The sequence below is a fragment of the Somniosus microcephalus genome, chromosome 9 (genome assembly GCF_052327205.1).
Source record: "Somniosus microcephalus isolate GS21.2 chromosome 9, FLI_Smic_1.0, whole genome shotgun sequence".
NCBI lineage: Eukaryota > Metazoa > Chordata > Chondrichthyes > Squaliformes > Somniosidae > Somniosus > Somniosus microcephalus.
The window spans coordinates 217,606,451-217,629,132 of NC_140995.1; the positions used below are offsets into that span (position 1 = coordinate 217,606,451).

At 43.4% G+C, this 22,682-nt stretch overlaps 1 protein-coding gene across 3 annotated transcripts in view; it reads right to left on the minus strand.

The window, feature by feature from the left end:
* The window catches only part of LOC147113036 (serine/threonine-protein phosphatase PP1-beta catalytic subunit), a 123,883-nt gene that overhangs the window by 46,932 nt on the left and 54,269 nt on the right, over window positions 1–22,682 (minus strand). For all 3 annotated transcript variants that reach the window (XR_015079618.1, XM_085997906.1, XM_085997905.1), the window contains exon 2: window positions 18,089–18,220. Coding sequence is in view for 2 of the 3 variants with exons in the window: in XM_085997906.1 (XP_085854032.1) it covers window positions 18,089–18,220 (132 nt within the window). In the remaining variant the exon portion in view is untranslated. The remainder of the gene's footprint in view (window positions 1–18,088; window positions 18,221–22,682) is intronic.

The window sequence follows — 22,682 nt, forward strand, 5'->3', positions numbered from 1 at the left end:
ACCTGCATGCTTACCTTCAGCGACTGGTGCACAAGGACGCACAGGTCTCGTTGCACTTCCCCTTCTCCCAATCTATTGCCATTTAGATAATAATCTGCCTTCTTGTTTTTGACACCAAAGTGGATAACCTCGCATTTATCCACGTTATATTGCATCTGCCATGCTTCTGCCCAATCACCCAACCTGTCCAAATCATACTGGAGTTTCTCGGCATCCTCCTCACAGCATACACGCCCACCCAGCTTTGTGTCGTCTGCAAACTTGGAGATATTACATCTAGTTCCCTCGTCCAGGTCATTAATATATATTGTGAATAGCTGGGGTCCAAGGACCGATCACTGTGGTGCCCCACTAGTCACTGCCTGCCACTCAGAAAAAGACCCATTTATTCCAACTCTTTGCTTTCTGTCTGCCAACCAGTTCTCTATCCAAGTCAATACCTTGCCCCCAATCCCATGTGCCTTAACTTTACACGCTAATCTCTTATGCGGGACCTTATCGAAAGCCCAAATACACCACATCCACTGGTTCTCCCTTATCTATTTTACCAGTTACATCCTCAAAAAATGCCAGTAGATTAGTCAAGCACGATTTACCTTTTGTAAATCCATGTTGACTTTGTCCGATCCGGTCACTGTTTTCCAAGTGCTCTGCTATTACATCTTTTATAATGGACTCTAGCATTTTCCCCACTACCGATGTCAGGCTTACCGGTCTGAAATTCCCTGTTTTCTCTCTACCACCTTTTTTGAACAGTGGGGTAACATTAGCTACCTGCCAATCCATGGGTACTGTTCCAGAGTCTATCGAATTTTGGAAGATGACCAGCAATGCATCTACTATTTCTAGGGCCACTTCCTTAAGTACCCTAGGATGTAGATCATCAGGCCCTGGGGATTTATCAGCCTTCAATCCCGTCAATTTCCCTACAAATACTAATTTCTATCAGTTCCTCCCTTTCATTAGACCCCATGTTCCCTGACATCTCTGGGAGGTTATTTGTGTCCTCCTTTGTGAAGACAGAACCAAAGTATGTATTTAATTGGTCTGCCATTTCTTTGTTCCCCATTATAAATTCCCCTGATTCTGACTGCAAGGGACCTACACTTGACTTCACCAATCTTTTTCTCTTCACATATCTATAAAAGCTTTGAGTCAGTTTTTATGTTCCCTGCAAGCTTACTCTCATACTCTATTTCCCCCCTCTTAATTAATCCCTTTGTCCTCCTTTGTTGAATCCTAAACTGCTCCCAATCTTCAGGTTTACTGCTTTTTCTGGCCAATTTATATGTCCTCTCCTTGGATCTTATGCTATCCCTAATTTCCCTTGTTAGCCACGGTTGAGTCACCTTTTTTGTTTTATTTTTATGCCAAACTGGGATGAACAAATTCTGTAGTTCATCCATGCGGTCTTTGAATGTTTGCCATTGCCTATCCACCATCAACCCTTTGAGTAACATTCCCCAATCAATCCTACCCAACTCGCGCCTCATACCATCGTAGTTTCCTTTATTTAAATTCAGGACCCTAGTCTCGGAGTCAACTACTTCACTCTCCATCTTAAATGAAGAATTCTATCATATTATGATCGCTCCGACCCAAGGGGCCTCGCACAACAAGATTGCTAATTAATCCTTTCTCATTACATAATACCCATTCTTATTATCCTTTCTTGTAACGGTTTGTTACAACGGAGTGGCTTGCTAGGCTGTTTCAGAGGACAGTTAAGAGTCAACCACGTTGCTGTTTGTTATATATAGGCCAGGCCGGCAGATTTCCTTCCCTAAAGAATATTCGTGAACCAGATCTGTTTTTACGACAATCCGGTTCCATAGTAGCTTTTTATTCCAGATTTATTTAAATTAACTGAATTAAAATTCCACAACTGCCATGGTGGGATTTGAACTCACGTCTCCAGGTTATTAGTCCAGGCCTCTGGATTACTAACCACTATGCTACCGTACCGTACAAATCAATAAGAGCCCATGTTCCTGCAACATTTATCATATTGCCCATGGCGACTCATCTGGCAGGTGCTTGAATACATCACACAAACTCTTGCTGTTGTAATGCTGGATAGAGATCTTATCCAAGAGGACCAAAATGAGTGATCTTTGCATAGCATGGCCCTGTGGCTGAACACAAATTGATTATGTTCCACAAGGGAAATTTTAGTGTAGGTTCAAATCCTTTGAAGCATGTCAACTTGTGATCAATAGCCTCTGTTCAATTAACCACTCAAGAATGCTTCTTTTTTCAATCTGTTAGAATTTACTGTTCCATCTTGTAGCTGTTAAGATAGATGAATACAGAACTAGAGAAATTACTGCAAATGAGTGTATTAGCAAAATTAAATTTGAAACTATCTATAAATAAAACTCATTTGGCTAAGGGGTGTCCTTCATGCTTGAAACAGTCATCCTTGCACCAGAATGATTCATAAAGCAGCAAATCTCAACTGCACAAGTAGAAAGATAGCAAGAATCATGTTTCATTGAAATCAACCAAAGTAGAATAAAAACTCCGATACAAACAAAATAAAAGTCCTAGGCAGTTTTAAAAAGACAAACAGACTTGCATTTATACCGCGCCTTTCACAACCTCCGGACATCCCAAAGTGATTTACAGCCAAGTATTTTTGAAGTGTAGTCACTGTTGTAATGTAGGAAATGCAGCAGCCAATTTGCACACAGCAAGGTCCCACAAACAGCAATGTGTTAATGACCAGATAATCTATTTTTTTTTATTTTTTTTTTATATAAAAGTTATGCTGGTTGAAGGATAAATGTTGGCCAGGACACCAGGGATAACCCTCCTACTCTTCTTCGAAATAGTGTCATGGGATCTTTCACATCCACTTGAGCAGGCCGATGGGCTTCGGTTTAATGTCTCATCCAAAAGATGGCACCTCTGACAGTGCAGCACTCCCTCAGTACTGCTCTGGACTATCAACCTAGATTTTGTGCTAAGTATCTGGAGTAGGACATCAACCCACAACCTTCTGACTCAGAAGCGAGAGTGCTACCACTGAGCCACAGCTGAATGCCAAGGGCTCAAGACAAATACATCTCCTAAAGTACTAAAAGAGGCAAGGAAAGAGATCAAAGAGACATTGGCAGTCATAATGAGGGAATTAATAAACCTTGAAGAGATTCCAGTGGATTGGAAACAGGCTGATGTGGTGCTCATTTTCAAAGGATGACAAAGCTTAAACGAGGCAACTATAGACACATTAGTACAATAGCAAAATACAGTACTGCGGATGCTGGAAATCTGAAACAACAACAGAAAATGCTGGAAACACTCAGCAGGTCAGGCAGCATCGAGGAGAGAGAAACAGAGTCAGCGTTTTGAGTCGGGGACCCTTCGTCAGAAACGTTGCCTCTGTTTCTCTCTCCTCGATGCTGCCTGACCTGCTGAGTGTTTCCAGCATTTTCTGTTGTTAGTATTTCTTGCAAGCCTAATCCTAATGTGTCTATGAAAAATAAATGGAATTGTTTACCAGAAGTAAAATTGAGAATTACTTGCATCATAACTTAGTAACTAAAGCCAATACGAATTCAGAAGGGGAGAATCCCTCCGGACAATCCAAGTGAACTGTGGAATGTTATGGTGTACTTAAAATTTCCAAAATACATTTTATAAAGTTCATGAAAGGCTACGACTAGTTAAGCTCAAAACAATATGGTTTCATGGTTTTGGAACAGGTAAGAGATTGGCTGAAGGGTAGAAACCAGAAAGTACTTGTTAGAGGACTTCTGCAGGGTTGGGGAGATGCTAGATGCTGACTGGAGTGCCAACTGTTTCTAATTTACATTAACATGATGCATAGGAACTTAAAGCAAATAGGTCAAATTTCCAGAGGATAGCAAACTAGATGGCAGTTGATTTGGAGACCGTTCAGGAATGACAAAATGAATTGGAAAAAATATGTAAGCAAGTGGAACAAATGAAAGATTTAATTTGATATGGAGAAGTGTAAAGTGCTGCAGATAGGAAGGTGGGGTGGGGGGGGGGGGGGGTGAAACTGCAAGTTAAGTACCTCATGAATGCTGTCAAAATAGCTAAGGGCAAAGTTGAGAGGTTTTAGTAGATTGGATACTCAACATGCCCAACAATTGTACAAAAGCAGTCAATGAAGTACAGTGCTGAACTATAGCCAGAAAAGACATGCTTAAAGTGCATGTCTTTGACTACAAGTTGAGTACGGTGTCCAATTTTAGTCACAGTCACATGAGATATATTCAGGCCCCAGAGGGTACTTCAGGAAAAGAGATACAAGGATCGAGTTACGAGGAGACTGGAGAAAACTGGTTTATTAGCCTTGACACGAGGTGACCTTATAGAAGTACTAAATGGTACGGAAAAGCTAGACTGAGAAAATTACTTCAAAGTAAACAATGAGCGAAAGATAGAGGTGAAGGCAAGACACGATCAAACTAGTAAAACGCAAATTTAGAACAGATGTCAAGGTCTTCATACACAGTGATCAACTCAGAAAAAGGGTAGGGTACTTGTTGTGTATGTACCTTTAAGAGAATAACTGGTCTCAGACTGCAGTAGCGGCAGTGACCACCCCTGTATAAAAGGCGCTAGTGAGCCTCTGTTTTTTCAGTTTCACTATTGACTTCCATCAGTAAAGACTTATTTTGTTCCACTCCTGCTGTCCGTGTCTCAATCATTCACAGACGTAATACTGGCGACGAGCAGATACAAACCTACCTACAGTCTGCACCACCTCCTGGGATCCATTCCTACAGCGAAGTGAGCAGAGGTCGAGGCCAGAAAGAAAAGAAAGTAAGAGGCAGCAGAAACGGACGTCGACTGTGGGCATCCGCCCTGTGTTGCAGAGTTGAAGATTGCTGGAGAAGATGTCGGATGCGGGGCCTGGTTCCTGTCGACGGTGCTTCAGCTAATCGGGCTGGTGGCAGGTAGTGCACTGATCCTTCCTGGGCTGTGGCGGTCGCGAACTCGAGCGGGTGGTTTGCAACGGGGCCGAGCAGCATTGTCGGGAAGAGAGAGGGTGGAGCACACAGGGCGCGGCCGGTGCTACGAAGCCGGGCTGCGTATAGACCCGCGAAGAGGGAGGCAAGAGTCCCACAGGGTTGTTCCACGACGGGAAAAAAATATATATATATATTAAACGCGCAAGAAACCGTGGAAAGCAGTGCTAACAACAGCGGGGAAGAAGGCAAAGCGCGGGAGGCGCCATTATAGATTTGCAAGATGCCGAAGACTGGCTGTATCACTGCTTTTGATAATACAATAGAGGACTGGACCATGTACGTGGAAAGAGTCGAGGTATATTTCGAGGCAAACGAAATAGCGGAGGAGAAAAAGGCAGCGATATTGCCAAACTTAATGGGCGCTAGAACGTACGGCCTATTGCGGGACCTGATTACTCCAGCCAAACCGAAGGCGAAGAGTTTTAACGAAATTGTTGCTGTCCTACAGGAACACCTAAACCCTGCACTGCTGTTGATAGCAGAAAGATTTAAATTCCACAGGAGAACTCAGCACAAAGATGAAAGCAATGCTGAGTATCTTACGGAACTACGCAAGCTATCAAAGCACTGCCAGTTCGGAGCAGGACTGGCAGATACCCTACGGGACAAATTTGTCTGTGGACTCCTGAGTGAAGGAACACAGAAGAAGTTACTCTCAGAGAAAGAGCTGACGCTAAATAAGGCTGTCAGCGTGGCAGTATCGTATGAAGCAGCAGCCAGGGGAGCTGCAGAAATTCAACAAAAACCACAGGAATACGGCACCCACGAAATGACACGGGGATTTACAAAATGTTATCACTGCGGCAGAACTAACCATGACCAGAAGGACTGCTGGTCCAAAGACAAAATATGCAGGCAATGCGGGAAGATGGGACACATTGCACGTCTGGGAAGAAGACCAGCGACAACAAAAAGGCTACTAAGGAACCGTACAAGTACAAAAGATGACAGACAGTAGTTCCGAAGACCAGATGAGCGATAGTGAATCCGGGAACAGGAGACTAAGCAGTCTAAAACTTCACAATGTAATCGCAAAAGAGGATCACCGAACCATTTGGGTCACCCTCACGATAGCAGGGTCCCAAGTTAAAATGGAATTGGATACAGGATCAGCGCTAACCGTCATGAATCGACGAGACTACGAGCGGCTATTTTCACACATACCCTTGAGAGACATCCATCGTCTTGACGACGTATACGGGGCAAAAAGTATACCCCAGAGGAAAAATAAGGGTGCCTGTCGAATACAACGGCAAGAAAATACGGAAATTGTATCTCTACATACTGCCAAATGGTGGACCACCGTTATTGGGATGGGTATAGATCAGGAAGATAAACTTAGATTGGCACTCCATTCATGCAATGACGGTGGACGGTAAAAAAGATGAAGACGTCACTCCTGGATGATTGTCAACAATCTTAGCTAACGCCAAAGAGGTATTTCAGCAAGAACTGGGCACGCTTAAAGGCGTAACCGCCTCGTTAAAAAAAGAAGAGAATGCAGTTCCCAAGTTTTTCAAAGCAAGACCGGTACCATATGCAATTCGCCCAGCCGTCGAGGCAGAGCTGGAGAATCTGGAGAAGGCGGGCGTGTTGTCTAAGGTCGACTGGAGCGAGTGGGCGACACCCATCGTTCCTGTCATGAAGAAAACGTTAAGCAATAAGTCCGGGGAGCCAAGGAAGATTCGCATCTGTGGGGATTTCAAGGTGACGGTGAACCCAGTCCTTCACACAGTACAATATCCTCTTCCAAGGGTAGAAGACATCTTCGCCTCACTGTCTGGAGGGAAGCGTTTTACAAAAATTGACCTAGCACAAGCATATTTGCAGGTGGAGGTTGAAGAGTCCTCTAGGAAGTATCTCACGATAAACACTCACAAAGGTCTTTACCAGTGTCATCGATTGGTATTCGGAGTAGCATCGGCTCTGGCGATATGGCAAAGAGCGATGGAACAAGTCCTGCAAGGGATTCCGGGGACTCAGTGTTACTTGGACGACATCCTTGTGACAGGTGAAGATGACAGTGAACACCTTAACAACCTAGAACAGGTGCTCACTCGACTATGGGAACATGGGCTGCGAGCCAACCGCCCCAAATGTGAATTTTGTAAGAAACAGATATCGTATTGTGGCCACGTGATTGATGAAGAGGAGTTACATAAGTCCCCTGACAAAATTGAAGCGGTTGTTAAGGCCCCAGCGCCTGGAAATGTGTCGCAACTGAGGTCATTCCTCGGATTGGTGATTAATATCCTAAGTTTTTGCCGAATTTGTCGACAATTCTGCACCCACGGAACGCCCTGCTACGAACGGGGGTAGCATGGAAATGGAGCGATGATTGTAAGCGTGCTTTTCAGAAGAGTAAGGACTTAATCACTTCAAGGGAAGTATTGGCTCACTACAACCCAGCACTGCCGATCAGACTAGCGTGTGATGCGTCTCCCTACGGCATTGGGGCGGTACTGTCACATAAATTCCTTGATGGTTTAGAGAGGCCGATAGCTTTTGCGTCACGCTCGTTAACTTCTGCCGAGCGTAACTACGCCCAGATTGACAGAGAGGCCCTCAGCCTAGTGTGGGGGGTGAAGAAGTTCAATCACTACCTGCACGGTCAAAAATTTACTCTACTAGCCGATCAACCACCTCGTCTCCATTTTCAACCCTCAGAAGGGCGTACCGATAATGACAGCACAACGGCTGCAGAGATGGTCCCATTTCCTAGGGGCACACCAATATGACATCGAGTACAAAGGAACTAAACAGCATGGAAATGCTGATGGATTGTCACGCCTACTGTTGCCGACGGTGGAAGAAGAAGACCTTGCAGTGGATCCAATGGAGTTATTCCACTTGACCATAGTCGAATGTCTCCCTGTGACGAATGCAAACATAGAAAAGGAAACACTGAATGACCCGACACTATCACGGGTCTATGATTTAACGGTGAAGGGATGGCCAGCACATGGCGAACCACTGCTGCCAGCATTCTCGCCGAGAAGAGAACAGCTATCAGTGTGCAGAGGAACCTTGATAGGTGGAATTACTACTCTGGATCCACACAAGTTGACGGATAGAGTGCTCAATGAGCTTCATGAGGGTCATCTGGGTGGGGTAAAAATGAAGAACTTAGCCAGTGTGTTTGTGTGGTGGCCGGGAATCGATAGAGAAATCGAAGAGATGACCAAGAGCTGTGCAGGATGCCAGAAGGTCCAAAACGCCCCACCACAAGCTCCTCTGCATCCATGGGAGTGGCCCTCATCTCCATGGCAAAGGGTGCACATTGATTTTGCTGGTCCCTTCATGGACTCGATGTTTTTAATTGCGGTGGATGCACAAAGTGGCCAGAGGTAATAAAAATGTCCTCAACCACCACGGAAAAAACTATCAGTTTTACGAACCATATTCGCCAGGAATGGGCTGCCTGAACAGATTTGCTCTGACAATGGACCACAGTTTGTGTCTGAAGCGTCCCGGAGGTTCTTAAAGAACAATGGTGTTAAGCATTACACATCTGCCCCATATCATCCAGCCACTAATGGATTGGCCGAGAGGTTTGTCCAAACATTCGAGAAGGCTATCAAGGCAATGAGTAATGGAGATGTACCCCTACAACACAAGGTGGACAACTTCTTGTTTGCCTACCGGAATGCGACACATGCGGTTACCAACCAAACTCCAGCCATGGTGTTCTTCAATCGAAGACTACGATGCCGCTTGGATTTGGTTAAGCCAAACGTCCGAAGAGATGTGGAAAACAGGCAGTTTCAGAATATGAATGAAAGGCCGACCAGGAGTTTTAAGATAGGTCAACCAGTTTTGGCCCGGGACTACCGCACTGAGAAATGGCAGCCAGGAACGATTTGTACACGGCAAGGACCTCTCATGTATACCGTGGACGTTGGGACAGCATTGTAAGACGCCATGCTGACCAGATTCTAGAGTCACTGGAAAATGTCAACTCCACACCACGATCTGATACACCTGGTAATGAAATCGACGTTCCAATTGCAGCTACCGCAGGACCGGTAATATTGGAAGATGAACCAAACGACGACATTGATCCTGACTCAACATTGCCAGAAGAACCTGATACCCCAAAGAGGCGTTATCCAGACAGAATCAGGAAGCCTCCTCAAAGACTGAACTTATAATTGCTTAAACTTACCCAATGTATCTAGCAACAGTAATTGTGATTGTAATTAGTTATCATTTAGTTGTTAAATGAATGTTATGTACTGTTTATCTAAAAGGGGAGGAATTGTTGTGTATATACCTTTAAGAGAATAACTGGGCTCAGACTGCAGTACCGGCAGTGACCACCCATGTATAAAAGGCGCTAGTGAGCCTCTTTTTTCAGTTTCACTATTGACTTCCATCAGTAAAGACTTATTTTGTTCCACTCCTGCTGTCCGTGTCTCAATCATTCACGGACGTAATAGTACTGGAGCTGAAAACATTCAAGAAAAAAAAATCTACAACCAACTTCAAAAAACTGGCAAATTCCTGTCCAACCCTGAGCCAATTGAGTAAAGTTCCAGAAGGCCACGACAGCCCATTAATCATTTAACAACCAACCATGCCTTGATGGGGATTGTAGTATCTTTCTGGAAGGATAAACTAAAATTGATTAAATGATTCTTTATTTTGTGTTAAAGTTAAGAGGGATGCACGCTATTAACCTTTCTGTCCACTCTCCCAGGCTGCACAAACGTCAACTTGTCTAAAATGCAACCACATATATCCTGCCCACCATTAAGCCCCATGCGCACATCACTCCCTTCCTCACTGATCTGCATTGGCTACCTGCTCCTCGACATATTAAACTTAAACTCCTCTTCAAATGTTTTCACGGTCTTGCCATATTTCTGCAGCCTCATTTATACCCACATATACCCTTTAGATTTCTGAATCTGGCATTTTGTAGATTCCCACTACCCCTTGTTGGCAGAGCCTTCAGCTGCCTTGGCCCCACTCTCAGGAATGCCCCCCTAAAATCTCAAACTCTCAACTTTTCTCTCCCTTTTCAGAACCCATCTGTTCAACCAGGTTACCAGTTATTCCTCCCAATCTCTCTTTCCATGTCTCAGATTCCAGTCCTCTGTTTATTTCCACGTGAAGTGCCTTGGGACTTTAAAAAAGGTGCTTATATAATGCCAGCTGCTGCTGTTGCTGTAGAAGTCATTATTAATTAGGTGGGGTTGAAGAGTAATAGGCTATCGTGGCCTTCTTGGCTTAGGGTTGGACAGGAATTTCCCCATTTTTCTTAAGTTGGTTGCAGTTTTTATACACGTCTGGAGATGGTGTGATTAAAGGTTGTGTAAATGGTATATGTGGTTGCAATGCATCTGGATGGGGCTGGATTAATTGCCCTGATGATCTTTTCCCGTCCTTTTCCTATGCCCAACAAGATCCATTTCGGATTTCTGCTTTCGTCAGAATTGTCTCCGAGATAGGCTCTGTATTGTTCTGTTTATTTCAGTAACCTGCAGTAAAGTGAACTTGTCGGTTCTGCCATCTCGATCAATGCGCAACTGTGTCTTTATTCTCCACCTCTCTCCCTTCCCGAGAGTAGATTTGAGTCCTTTATCATCTCATTGTGACCTGGTTGCGCACTGGTGCATGTCTACAGAAGGGCTACAAATGTCTTCATTTATTAGATGGGTGTGTGCTGCAGGCAGAGCTCTCAGTCGAACACTGTGCTACTGTGCCTTGGAGGAAATGCGCCTAGTTGAAATTTTAAAAATAGCCTTGCAATTGATGGCTTTGCTGCAGCACAAATTGAGCACCGACAATAGATACAACCAATAAGCCTGGTTAGAGATTTTATGAAGCAGTTTGTTTGTGAAATGTAAGTAAGGCACATCTATATTAAAATCAAAAAGGTTACCTTCTAGCTCAGACTAGTGTCTGACTGCAATGTGGGAGATATAAATACACGTTTATCTTTAAGTCCACAGAATGATTTGAAACATGCTTTTTCCTGTCTCAATTATAAGAATGATGAATCATCAAGTGAATCACTACTCGAGATATGCTCGTGTCCCCATTTGCATACAGTTGTACGGATACACTATTATGCAATCTAAGGGATCACCATGAATAAATCTCCTGTCTCTTTCTTGTTTTAGCTAACTTGGCAGGAAATAGAGATCGCTTTACAATATGCAATATTGTACAGCAATGTGACCACTGACTTTTTGCAGTCCTCTGTCGCCAACACTGGGATGTCTAACCAGCACAGAAAACAGCAAGCAGCTTGTAAAAGTTTTTTGGCAGAGTTCCTTCTCTCCCTTAAAGATTCCAGATCCATCGTGATTTACATTTCAGAGTCTGATCAATGACTAACACAGAATTTGTATTTTTTTTGGAGTAATTTCATCAATAAAAAAGGTACTTAATCATCTTGGGACAAGGAAGGGAAGGAGAGTGTGCGCTGTGGAAAGTAATCTCTACCTACCAGTTGCCAGGCATTTTGTTTCTAGGAGGGTCTTTTGGTGTGCGCGTTTGTTAGCTTTGTAAATTAACTGCCAAATAAATCTTGTGTGACAGCACATCACATCGTGACCAGGCTTGCTCACTCAGGAAGGTGCCAGCACACTAAAATAGGGCACGTGGCCGCTCACTATGCACATCAACTGGTTTCTCCTCTTACCCCCAAAATGCACACCTGACCCATTTAAAGTGGCTTCAACCATGTAAGGAGCACCTCAGATAAGTACATAAGTAGTAAGAGTAGGCCCCTCGAGCCTGCTCCGCCATTCAATAAGATCATGGCTGATCATCGACCTCAACTCCACTTTCCCGCCCGATCTCCATATCCCTTGATTCCCCTAGAGTCCAAAAATCTATCAATCTCAGCCTTGAATATACTCAAAGACTCAACATCCACAGCCCTCTGGGGCCAGAGAATTCCACAGATTCACAACCTTCTGAGTGAAGAAATTCCTCCTCTTCTCAGTCTTAAGTGGCCTAGTCCTTATCCTGAGACTATGCCGCCTAGTTCTAGACACTCCAACCAGGGGAAACAACCTCTCAGCATCTACCCTGTCAATTCCCCTCAGAATCTTGTATGTTTCAATGAAATCACCTCATTCTTCTAAACTCGAGAGTATAGGCCCATTCTACACAATCTCTCATCACAGGACAACCCTCTCATCCCAGGAATCAATCTAGTGAACCTTCATTGCACCGCCTCAAAGGCAAGTATATCATTCCTTAGATAAGGAGACCAAAACTGTGCACAGTACTCCAGATGTGGTCTCACCAAGGCCCTGTACAATTGTAGCAAGACTTCCTTACTCTTATACTCCAACCCCCTTGCAATAAAGGCCAACATGCCATTTGCCTTCCTTATTGCTTGCTGTACCTGCATGCTAGCTTTGTGTTTCTTGCACGAGGACACTCAAATCTCTCTGAACACCAACATTTGAAAGTTTCTCACCATATTAAAAAATTCTGTTTTTCTGTTCTTCCTACCAAGTAAATAACCTCATATTTCCCTACATTGTACTCCATCTGCCTCCTTCTTAGGCTTCTCCATCTGCCACCTCACTGTCCACTCACTCAGTCTATCTATATCCCTTTGCAGACTCTGTTCTCCTCACAGCTTGCTGTCCCACCTAGCTTTGTATCATCAGCAAACTTGGATACATTACACTCGGCCCCTTCATCTAGGTCATTAATATAGATTGTAAATAGCTGAGACCCCAACACTGATCCTTGCGGCACCCCACTAGTTACAGCCTGCCAACCAGAAAAAGATCCGTTTATCCCTACGCTCTGTTTTCTGTCCGGTAACCAATCCTTTATCCATGCTATTATATGACCCCAACCCCATGAACCCTAATCTTTTATGTGGCACCTTATCGAATGACTTTTGGAAAATCCATATATGCTAAATAAATCCACTGGTTCCCCTTTATCTACCCTACTAGTTATATCCTCAAAAAACTAAATAAATTTGTCAAACATGATTTCCCTTTCATGAAACCATGTTGACTCTGCCTAACCATGTTATGATTTTCTAAGTGACTTGATACCACTTCTTCAACAATGGATTCCAGAATTTTCCCGACGACTGATGTCAGGCTAACTGGCCTGTAGTTCCCTGTTTTTTCTCTCCCTCCTTTCTTGAATAGCGGTGTTACATTTGCGACCTTACAATCCGCTGGGACCATTCTAGAATATAGGGAATTTTGGAAGATCAAAACCAATGCATCCACTATCTCTTCAGCCACCTCTTTTAGAACCCTAGGATGCAAGCGGTCAGGATTTGTCGGCTTTTACTCCCATTAGTTTCTCTAGTATTTTTCTCTACTTATATTAATTACGTTAAGTTCCTCACCCTCATTAGACCCTTGGTTCCCCACCATTTTTGGTTTGCTTTTTATGTCTTCTACTGTGAACAGATACAAAATAGTTGTTAAACGTTTCTGCCATTTCCTTATTCCCCATAATAATTTCTCCTGTCTCAGCCTCTAAGGGGCCAACGTTTACTTTTGCTACTACTAGCACGGCTCCTGCTCCAATCAAAATGTCCAACATACCACACACACAGAATGGAATCAGGGAGGGAGATGCACAAGAGACAAATTTGAACCTTCAAGCTACTATTTGTATGTTAAAAAGAAAAAAAGTTGAAATGCTAGTTAGTTATCAAAATCCTAAACCAGGAGGAGTAAAAATTACATTATGCGACAGTAGGAGATTTCTAACATAGATCAAATAGTCACAAAAGAACAGCTCACAATGTAGTCCAAAAGGCACAACAGTCATGAACTCCAAGTCACAAGTTCCACGTGTGTGAGCAAACCTTGAAGGGGCAATAACTGGGAAATTTTGAAGATCACTAAAATCTCTTAAGTTATCCCGTGTCCAATATTTATCTCTCAACCAACATAACAAAAACAGATTATCTGGTCATTATCTCATTGCTGTTTGTGGGACCTTGCTGTGTGCAAATTGGCTGCCGCGTTTCCCACATTACAACAGTGACTCCACTTCAAGAGTGCTTCATTGGCTATAAAGCGCCGAGACGTCCGGTGGTCGTGAAAGGTGCTATATAAATGCAAGTCTTTCTTTCTTTCCAGTACCACTGTTGGTGATCTTAGCTATGCTTACGTGGGGAGAGACAAGGCAAATCAAATTGGAGGAAGTACCTAGGGTTGCTGACTTCGTAGCCAGCCGATAGCAGTATCAGCAGAATACAGAGCAACCAGGGGAGAAAGGAGGGATTCCATACTGACACACACGCACACAATGTCAATAAGGTTACTGCTGGCAGTTGACTACAGATAGAACTTCAGTGACTATAGATTAGCATTAATGCTGAGCGCAGTATGTTCTGTATTGTGCTACTGGCATAACTCCAAGCAAATATATTTTATGAGGTACATCAATAGAACAGTCACTCCCTGCCTTGAATATTAAAGATCTTTTAATAAAAGCTTTACCAAACTCCAAAAGGTAAGAGTAAGGGAAGAAACAAATCACAGCCTTAATATAGATCCAGCAACCCAGTTTAACATTTAACGACCCACACAGAAAATCCCTTCTACAAGGATCGCAACAAAACACCCAAATGTGAACACAAAAGAGCGCACCGTTGTGCGTATGCGTATCTGGGATCACGTGGGGCGGTGCTCCTTTCACTTCCTGACTCTTAGCCAATCAAGAAACAGAGGAGATTTAAACACTTTTAGTCCAACTCGGAGTTCGGAAGGACACCCTTAATTGTTCACTGTAATCCTTCCCTTGCCCAGAATCCATGAAAAGTTGAAAGAGAATGCAGAATTAGAGTCATGATTATTTTGTGCTTGAAGTTCTTGGAATGGGGTTAAGCCTGGCCAAACTGGAGCCACTTCAGATTGGCTTCCTTAATTAATAGTAAGTGCAGCAACAACAATGGCCCTGAATTCGCGGTCGGTATGACAGCGTACTCCATGTACGCCGTCATACTGCCTTTGAAATTGACCTAACTTGCGGTCTGTCAAGTTCCGACTGCACGTTTCACCTCCTCATACAAATGAACATGCTGGCGAAAAGTTGGGCTAATTGCCCACCTACTGCGAATTAATTACCCTGAAAATGTTTACATTGGGTGCAAATAGGCGCCAGAAGCCTGTTGCACAGTGAAAGGGGGGGGGGGGGGGGGGGTGGAGAGCGAAATGAGATGAGAAAATTGTATAATTGTAATACAAACCTGTTTCAAATATTGCTGCTGTCACACAAAAATGTAACCTCCCATTCTCTCTTCCATATACGATATATTGAAGGAGCTCTTTCTGTCCATTAGATGATTTGTATTGATCAAACACATAGCAAATTTGTTTCCAGCAGATTAGGTTATTCATACTGAAAGAAAGGGATTGTGTCCATTATCCCAGCTGTGTTTTGCTTTTAGAAATAGTGGTAACATCTTATCTTGATTATTGGGTAGAAAATAGCTTGAGAAAGTTGAATGGGACGAATATCACCGCTACATTTTATTAACGGACAATTGTTTTATGAGGTGAGCCACGGCCAGGAGAGTGTGTCAAAATTCTCCCCTTTTGGAAGTCCGATGGGATCAGACTGGGCCGCCTTACCCGACCAGTGGTTGAAGGGTGCCCGCTGGGGGAAACGGGTTGTTCCCGGCAAAAGCTCACTCTGCATTTATGGCAGAAATAGTCGAGTAAATACATTCATTTCTGTAACCGAATGGCATGCATGTTTTAATAGCCTTTTAAAATGAGTTGTGGGCAAATCAGCAATCTCCTCGGTTTCCTGATTGCCCAAGAGTCAGGAAGTGAAAGGAGCCCAATAGTGCGCTCTGTGGGGCACTACGCTGCACACAACTCTGCAGCGTTTGAAAGCAAGTTTTCGAAGGGGGGCTCGCACAAGGCAAGTGCAGATTTCCTTCGGATGTCGGCAGCATTCTCCTTAGCTACACCACCAACCGCAAAGCCCAATAAATTTACACCCTGGTTTCCCGGACCTGATATTTGGCAGTGTGATTAACAGTATTGATCAGTAAGTTCGCAGATGACACGAAAATTGGTGGGGTGGTAAATAGCGAGGAGGGTAGCCTCAGTCTGCAGGACGATACAGACGGGTTGGTCAGATGGGCGGAACAGTAGCAAATGGAATTTAACCCTGAAAAAAGTGTGAGATGATGCATTTTGGAGGGACTAACAAGGCAAGGGAATACACAATGAATGGTAAGACCCTAGGTAAGACAGAGGATCAGAGGGATCTTGGTGTGCATGTACATAGATCCCTGAAGGCAGCAGAACAGGTGGATAAGGTGGTTAAAAAGGCATATGGGATACTTGCCTTCATTAGCCGAGGCATAGAATATAAGAGCAGGGAGGTTATGATGGAGCTGTACAAAACGCTGGTTAGGCCACAGCTGGAATACTGTGTGCAGTTCTGGTCGCCACACTATAGGAAGGATGTGATTGCTTTGGAGAGGGTGCAGAGGAGATTCACCAGGATGTTACCTGGGCTGGAGCGCTTCAGCTATGAAGAAAGACTAGACAGGCTGGGGTTGTTTTCCTTGGAGCAGAGAAGGCTGAGGGGGGACCTGATTGAGGTGTACAAAATTATGAGGGGCATAGATAGGGTAGATAGAAAGGAACTTTTCCCCTTAGTAGAGGGGTCAATAACCAGGGGGCATAGATTCAAGGTAAGGGGCAGGAGGTTTAGAGGGGATTTGAGGAAGAACTTTTTCACCCAGAGGGTGGCTGGAATCTGGAACTCACTGCCTGAAAGGGTGGTAGAGGCAGGAACCCTCAACATTCAAGAAGCATTTGGATGAGCACTTGAAATGCCATAGCATACAAGGCTACGGACCAAATGCTGGAAAATGGGATTAGACAGGGCTTGATGACCAGCGCGGACGCGATGGGCCTCTTTCTGTGCTGTATAACTCTGACTATCTATTGTTGTACCAATTATATTTAAAAGATCAGCAGATAACTAGCCCATTAGGTCTTGGAAAGCAAGTCTGAATCCAACTATTTATGTATACATTTTCAAAAACTCAAAGGATAGTTTGTTTTGGTAAAATAAATAATTGAAGAATATGAGAGAGAGCATAGTATATAGTACCAGCCACATGACTCCAATGATCTTTTGGACTCCTATACACTTGTGTTCCAATGTCATTTTACCAGAATTGTAAATAGGAATACATAGTGCGTATATTACTAGTGCTTGTGCCAAATTCCTATATAAAAAAAATCATACTGTAACAATTTGCACTGCAGCAGATGTTACTGTACAGGCTGCAACAAAAATTCAACTTAATAAAGGCTATCTAGGAATGTGACATCTATTAAAGTCCCTAGTGCCAGTTGATATTCCTCAACTGTAAGGTAGGCCGACTTATCTGCTCCCAGGCCTCTATCTGCTCTTAACCAGAAGATGCACGAGAGCTGTCTCGGTTCACTTTCTCTCAATTTATCCTTTCCAATATTCTTTCTTAGAGGGGGTGCTGGGAATGTGTTTTCCCTTTTTATGCGTCCTCTTTCCTGGTCAACAAAACCAACTATGCAGAAAAAGAAAGTCACTGACAAATTGATGGTTGCTTTTAACTATCAATTTTAAAATATAAACTTCAAGAACAGTGGACAATTACTGCACGTTCACGTCCCCTTTAGACACGAAGACCTTACCTAGCCAGATTTCTGGAGGTGGTGCCCTCCAGGCTAATGGGTGCGAATGCTTGGTGGGGGGGTTGAGGAACAAATTCCACTTTTTGCACCCAACATCAAGTATTGCCTGGTCTAGAACAGCCCAAGCCAAATACAGCACAAAGCTCACTTTCACTCGGGCATAATAAATGTGCCTAAACCAGCTCAGAGGATTACTGCCTGCTCTTGCAACAGAATATTTTGATTTTGCATACAGCCTTATTTTTACTGAACTGTGGACAGTTTTGTGTCTAGATCTTTATCTACTGGGAAACTAGCCAAATTCATTTGACATTAGAGTTAGATTCAAAGCTAGGCCTTGCGTACTATCTAGAGTGAACCTATTTGTTGATAGTAGTGCAGTGATCTAAGATCCAAGTTCCAAAGTAACAGCAAATGTCTGCTTACCACAGATCTTTAATGGTGCCTCCAATTCCAAAAGGATAGGTTGGCTGAGAAAGATCTCTCGCGACTTTATACACAGACCTCTTACTTCAGCCTCGGTCATCTGTACAATTTTTCCAGGGCGGCATCCTCGCACTGAAAAAGAAAAGAAATTATGTAATCAGAATTTTACAGCACAGAAGAGACTATTGAGCCGATTGCCAGCTCTCCAAGATCTCAAGGGTCTCATTCCCCTGCCCTTTCCCCAGAACCTGTTCATTATTTTCTTTTGCGAATACTTATTCACTTCACTTTTAAAAGCGCTTATGGATTCGGCTTCCACTACTGTTTGATACAGGAAACTTTTTTTTAAATCCGGCATGGACAGGACCGACGTGGTGCCGGTTCATCAAAAATTCCGGATAACCGAAAGCTATAGTAAAAGATATGGAGCGGAGAGCTCCGAATAAAGCAACAAACCCTGTTGTTTAGCAACAGGTTCCGAACAATGGCCACAAGTTGCAAGCGTCTCTGTAGCTTAGCAACAGCTGCAGCCACACCCTTGCACAGCAACAAATGGAGGAAGACAAGTAATAAAAGTTACCTGAACCTACTCCTGAATTTTGCCAGTTAACCGAGATTTCCGGTTATTTAGGTGCCGGTAAATTGAAAGTTTCCTGTACAGCATTCCATGTCCTAACAACATTGTGTGTAAAAAGAATTCTCCATTTTTTCCCCTTTTCTTGATGCTAAATTTATGCCTTCTAGTTTCTGACTTACTGACCAGTGGAAATAGTTGTTCCCTATTTACCTAATCGAAACCCTTCAAACTTGAACACCTCCATCATATCTCTTCTTAAACTTCACTGTTCTAGTGATAAAGAGCCCTAGTTCCCCTAATCTCTCATAACTAAAGCTTCACACCTTTGCTATCATTTTGGTGAATCTCTCCTACACACGCTCTGTGGCCTCAACAACGTTCCTAAAGCAGGGTGCCCAAAACTGGATGCAATATTCTAAGTGCAGCCCAACAAAAAACCTCTGCTTTTGTACTCCATGCCTGTTTTATAAAATCCAAGATCCCATAAATGTTTTTTTTTTTAAAAACAGCTTTGTCTCCCACTTTTATATCGCGGCAACTTCAGTACTTTGAAAACGTACCCACTTTCCATTTACCAACTGTGATTTTTAAATCATTAGACACTTCTACCTCCCTCCCCATTCACACCTAAAACACATGCTGGACAGAACAATGGGTGTCACTTCACAATGGCATTCACACAATCCCATGATTTGCAATAGGGACAGCCGTAAGTAATAACTGCTTTTACCATTTACCAAACATCAAAGTACTGTAGTTATTGACAGAGTAATTATACACACACTATATAATTATGTAAATAATATGGCACTACTACTGGTGCCATATCAATGTGAAAGACAACTTAAAAGAACTATGCAGTACGTATGATTCGCTGTGAAGCCTCCTTCTCATGAGTGAACATATTGTAGCCTCTGTTTTGGAGTTGTTTTGCACATTCTGTTTCCCTCTCAGTTTTGCCCTTCATTTTCTTGGTCTCTCAGCCCAGATCCACCCTACAGCCAAGTAAGGAGTGAAGAGTTTTCTAGGTCAGTTATGTCTGCTGGGTAGTGCCTAGCCTTCAAACAATATTGCCGTTTAAAAATCCCACATCACAAGTTCCCGATATCCATGCATCAAGGATGATGCAAAGCACAGGCCAGAGCCTGCTTCATGAAGCAAGAAAAGGAAGAACACCATCTGAGATACTTGTGTACCTAATTGTAGAATTAGCAAAGACCTTGGAATAGTTTCCCCTTCTTAGAGGAAAAAAAGTAATGAAGAGGTTATTTTTGTTGTTAGCATTCCCCTGTTTTTAATGTAAGAAAACAAATATCAACTTCCTTATCCTTATTAGCCTTTTAACACAATTTTTTTCTGCAGGCATGGCAAGTGTGATATCCCTCCCTCTTAGACCATGCCAGTGGCATCAGTAAATAGGCAGCTTCCCAGAGCACCTCAGTTACAAAACCCTGGAAACCAAGCAGAGGGCCAGCACCTGCTGCATCGGTTTCTGGGCAAGGTGGATTGCAGAGTGCCAAGGCTGGTTTCAAATCACCCCCAACCGTTTGAACTGAAACCACGCCGAGACGTACTGGGCGGTCCTCTGTAAGTGACATCACTGGAGTGACCTAGAAGTGAAGGTGACCTTATTCAAGGCTCTACGTGCCGACAGGAAAATTTATCAACTATCTTTTTCTTCTTTAAAAGGGGCAGAAGCAGAGAAGTACTTTTGGGGGGGGGGGGGGGGGGGGCAAAAAAAGAGTAATTCCAAGACTTTCCATCCTCTATAGGGAATGGTGTATATCATGTGAAGGAAGAACACTGAAGGTGTAGGCTCAGAAACCACACAAGCAAGATCCATTTTAAGGGCACATAATAGTGACTTTTCTAAAGAGAATTTGTTCAGCATAGCGGTACTTTTCTATATTGGTTTGTTATCAACTGATAGTTAAGAGTGTGTCTATGGGTCCCACATCATGTTGCATTGTGCTTTACCAGAAAAGCAAAGTTTACATTAATAGGATGATTGAGTTAGCATTGCGTGAACCATGTTGATCAAGTACAAACTATGAGCTTCAGGATTCTTTATGCAGCATCACAGTCCCAGCAATATTTGAAAAAAAAAACTTCAGTGCAGAAATCCTATTGTGTCTTCATTGGCTGTAAAGACAAATCCAAGCCACCCGCCCCCAGAAATCAGTAGAGGTCGTTTATAGTTTCAATATTGTTTTAGAGGTCAATAGTTCATGTAACACACCCAGGTGGCATCAAGTGATTGTGTTTTGGAGATATGAAGTAAACTGTATGTTAATCTCTCCTGCCTTCCATCCTATCACAGACCTTCCCTTTTGTTCTTTCCTCTCCTCCCCCCTCTCCCTGCCCCTACACTTGCTTAAAATGTTACATCTCCAACTTTTTCCAGTTCTGATGACGGGTCATCAACCTAAAACGTTAACTTTGTTTCTCTCACTACAGATGCTGCCCGGCCTGCTGAGTATTTCCAGCATTTTCTGTTTTTATTTATGTTCATAAATGCCATGTTGGCCATTCAAAGTATGATTATTACTGTTTTTATTGAGTGTAGATTAACTTCGATCAGTGTTAGTTTAGCTCAGTGGCAGCACTCTTGCCTCAGTCAGAAGACTATGGCTTCGGGTCTTGAGACTTCTCAATGTGGGCTGGCAGTTCTGTGCATTACTGAAGGAGCACTGCACTGTTAGAGGTGCCGTATTTCAGAAGAGACGTTAAACTCCGTCTGCCATTTCAAGTCGATGTATAAAAGATCCCATGGCATTATTTGAAGAGCAAGGAGTTCTCCCTGGCGTCCTGGCCGATATTTATCCCTCAATCAATAGAATTAAAACATATTATCTGGTCATTATCGCACAGCTGTTTGTGGGAGCTTGCTGTGCGCAAAACTGGCTGCCACATTTTCCTACATTACAACAGTGACTACATTTCAAAAGTAATTAATTAGTTGTAAAGTGCTTTTAAATATCCTGAGGTTGTGAAAGGTGCCATATAAATGCAAGTTTGTTCTCTTTTCTCTGAATTAGAAAGTTGTGTTCTGTGTTCAAACTCCACTCCAGGACTTGAGCACATAATCTTGGCCGGCACTAATGCAGTACTGAAGGAGGGTTGCATTAATGGAGGCGCAGTCTTTTGGATGAGATGTTAAGCGGAGGTCCTGTCTGCCTGCTCAGGTGGATGTAAAAGATCCTGTGGCGGGGAACTCTCCAATGAACTGGCAATATTCACCTTTCAAACACTAACAAAACGGTAATTGCATTAATTCAATTTGCTGTTTGTGGGATCTTGCTGTGCACAAACTGACTACCACATTTGCCTACAAAAGTGACTATACCTCAAGAGTAATTCATTGGCGGTGAAGCTTTTTGTGATGTCCCAAGAATGTGAAAGGTGCTAGATAAATGCAGGTTTGTTCTTTCTTGCCCTCAAGATACAACTTAATGGATTCTTGCAAGGAACAATTCCACAGCAGACTACTGGCAGACAACCAGTGCAGACGCATGGATTCCGAGAGAGAGAGAGAGAGAGAGAGAGAGAGAGAGAGAGAGAGAGAGAGAGAGAGAGAGAGAGAGAGAGAGAACCTGCAGGTGGCCTTGACCTGTGACCTTCCAGCACGCTGGCTGTAGAGCAGCAAGACAAGAGAGCTTGCCTGTCCCCTCGGCAGGGGATAGTAGGCACCATTTCATGTTATTATTAAAAAGAGAGTGAAGATTTTAACGGTCATCTATACTGGTCTAAATTTTTAAAATTTTATTTAAAGTTTAAGTAGTGTTTTGGGCGCCCGTAGTTTTCATGAGTTTGACAGTTCTTACTATCAAACTCATGAATGAAGTTTCCCCTCCCCTGATTGGCTGCCCAGTGCTCACCTGATCCCAGCCGGCACATCGCACTAACTACGCCGCTGGATCAGGCAAGCACAGCGCGCCGACATCTGAACCGGGCCAGTGACAGGAAATGCAAGCAGGCCCGGGCTTCAGCCGTCAGCGCGCCGGGTAAGTGCACATC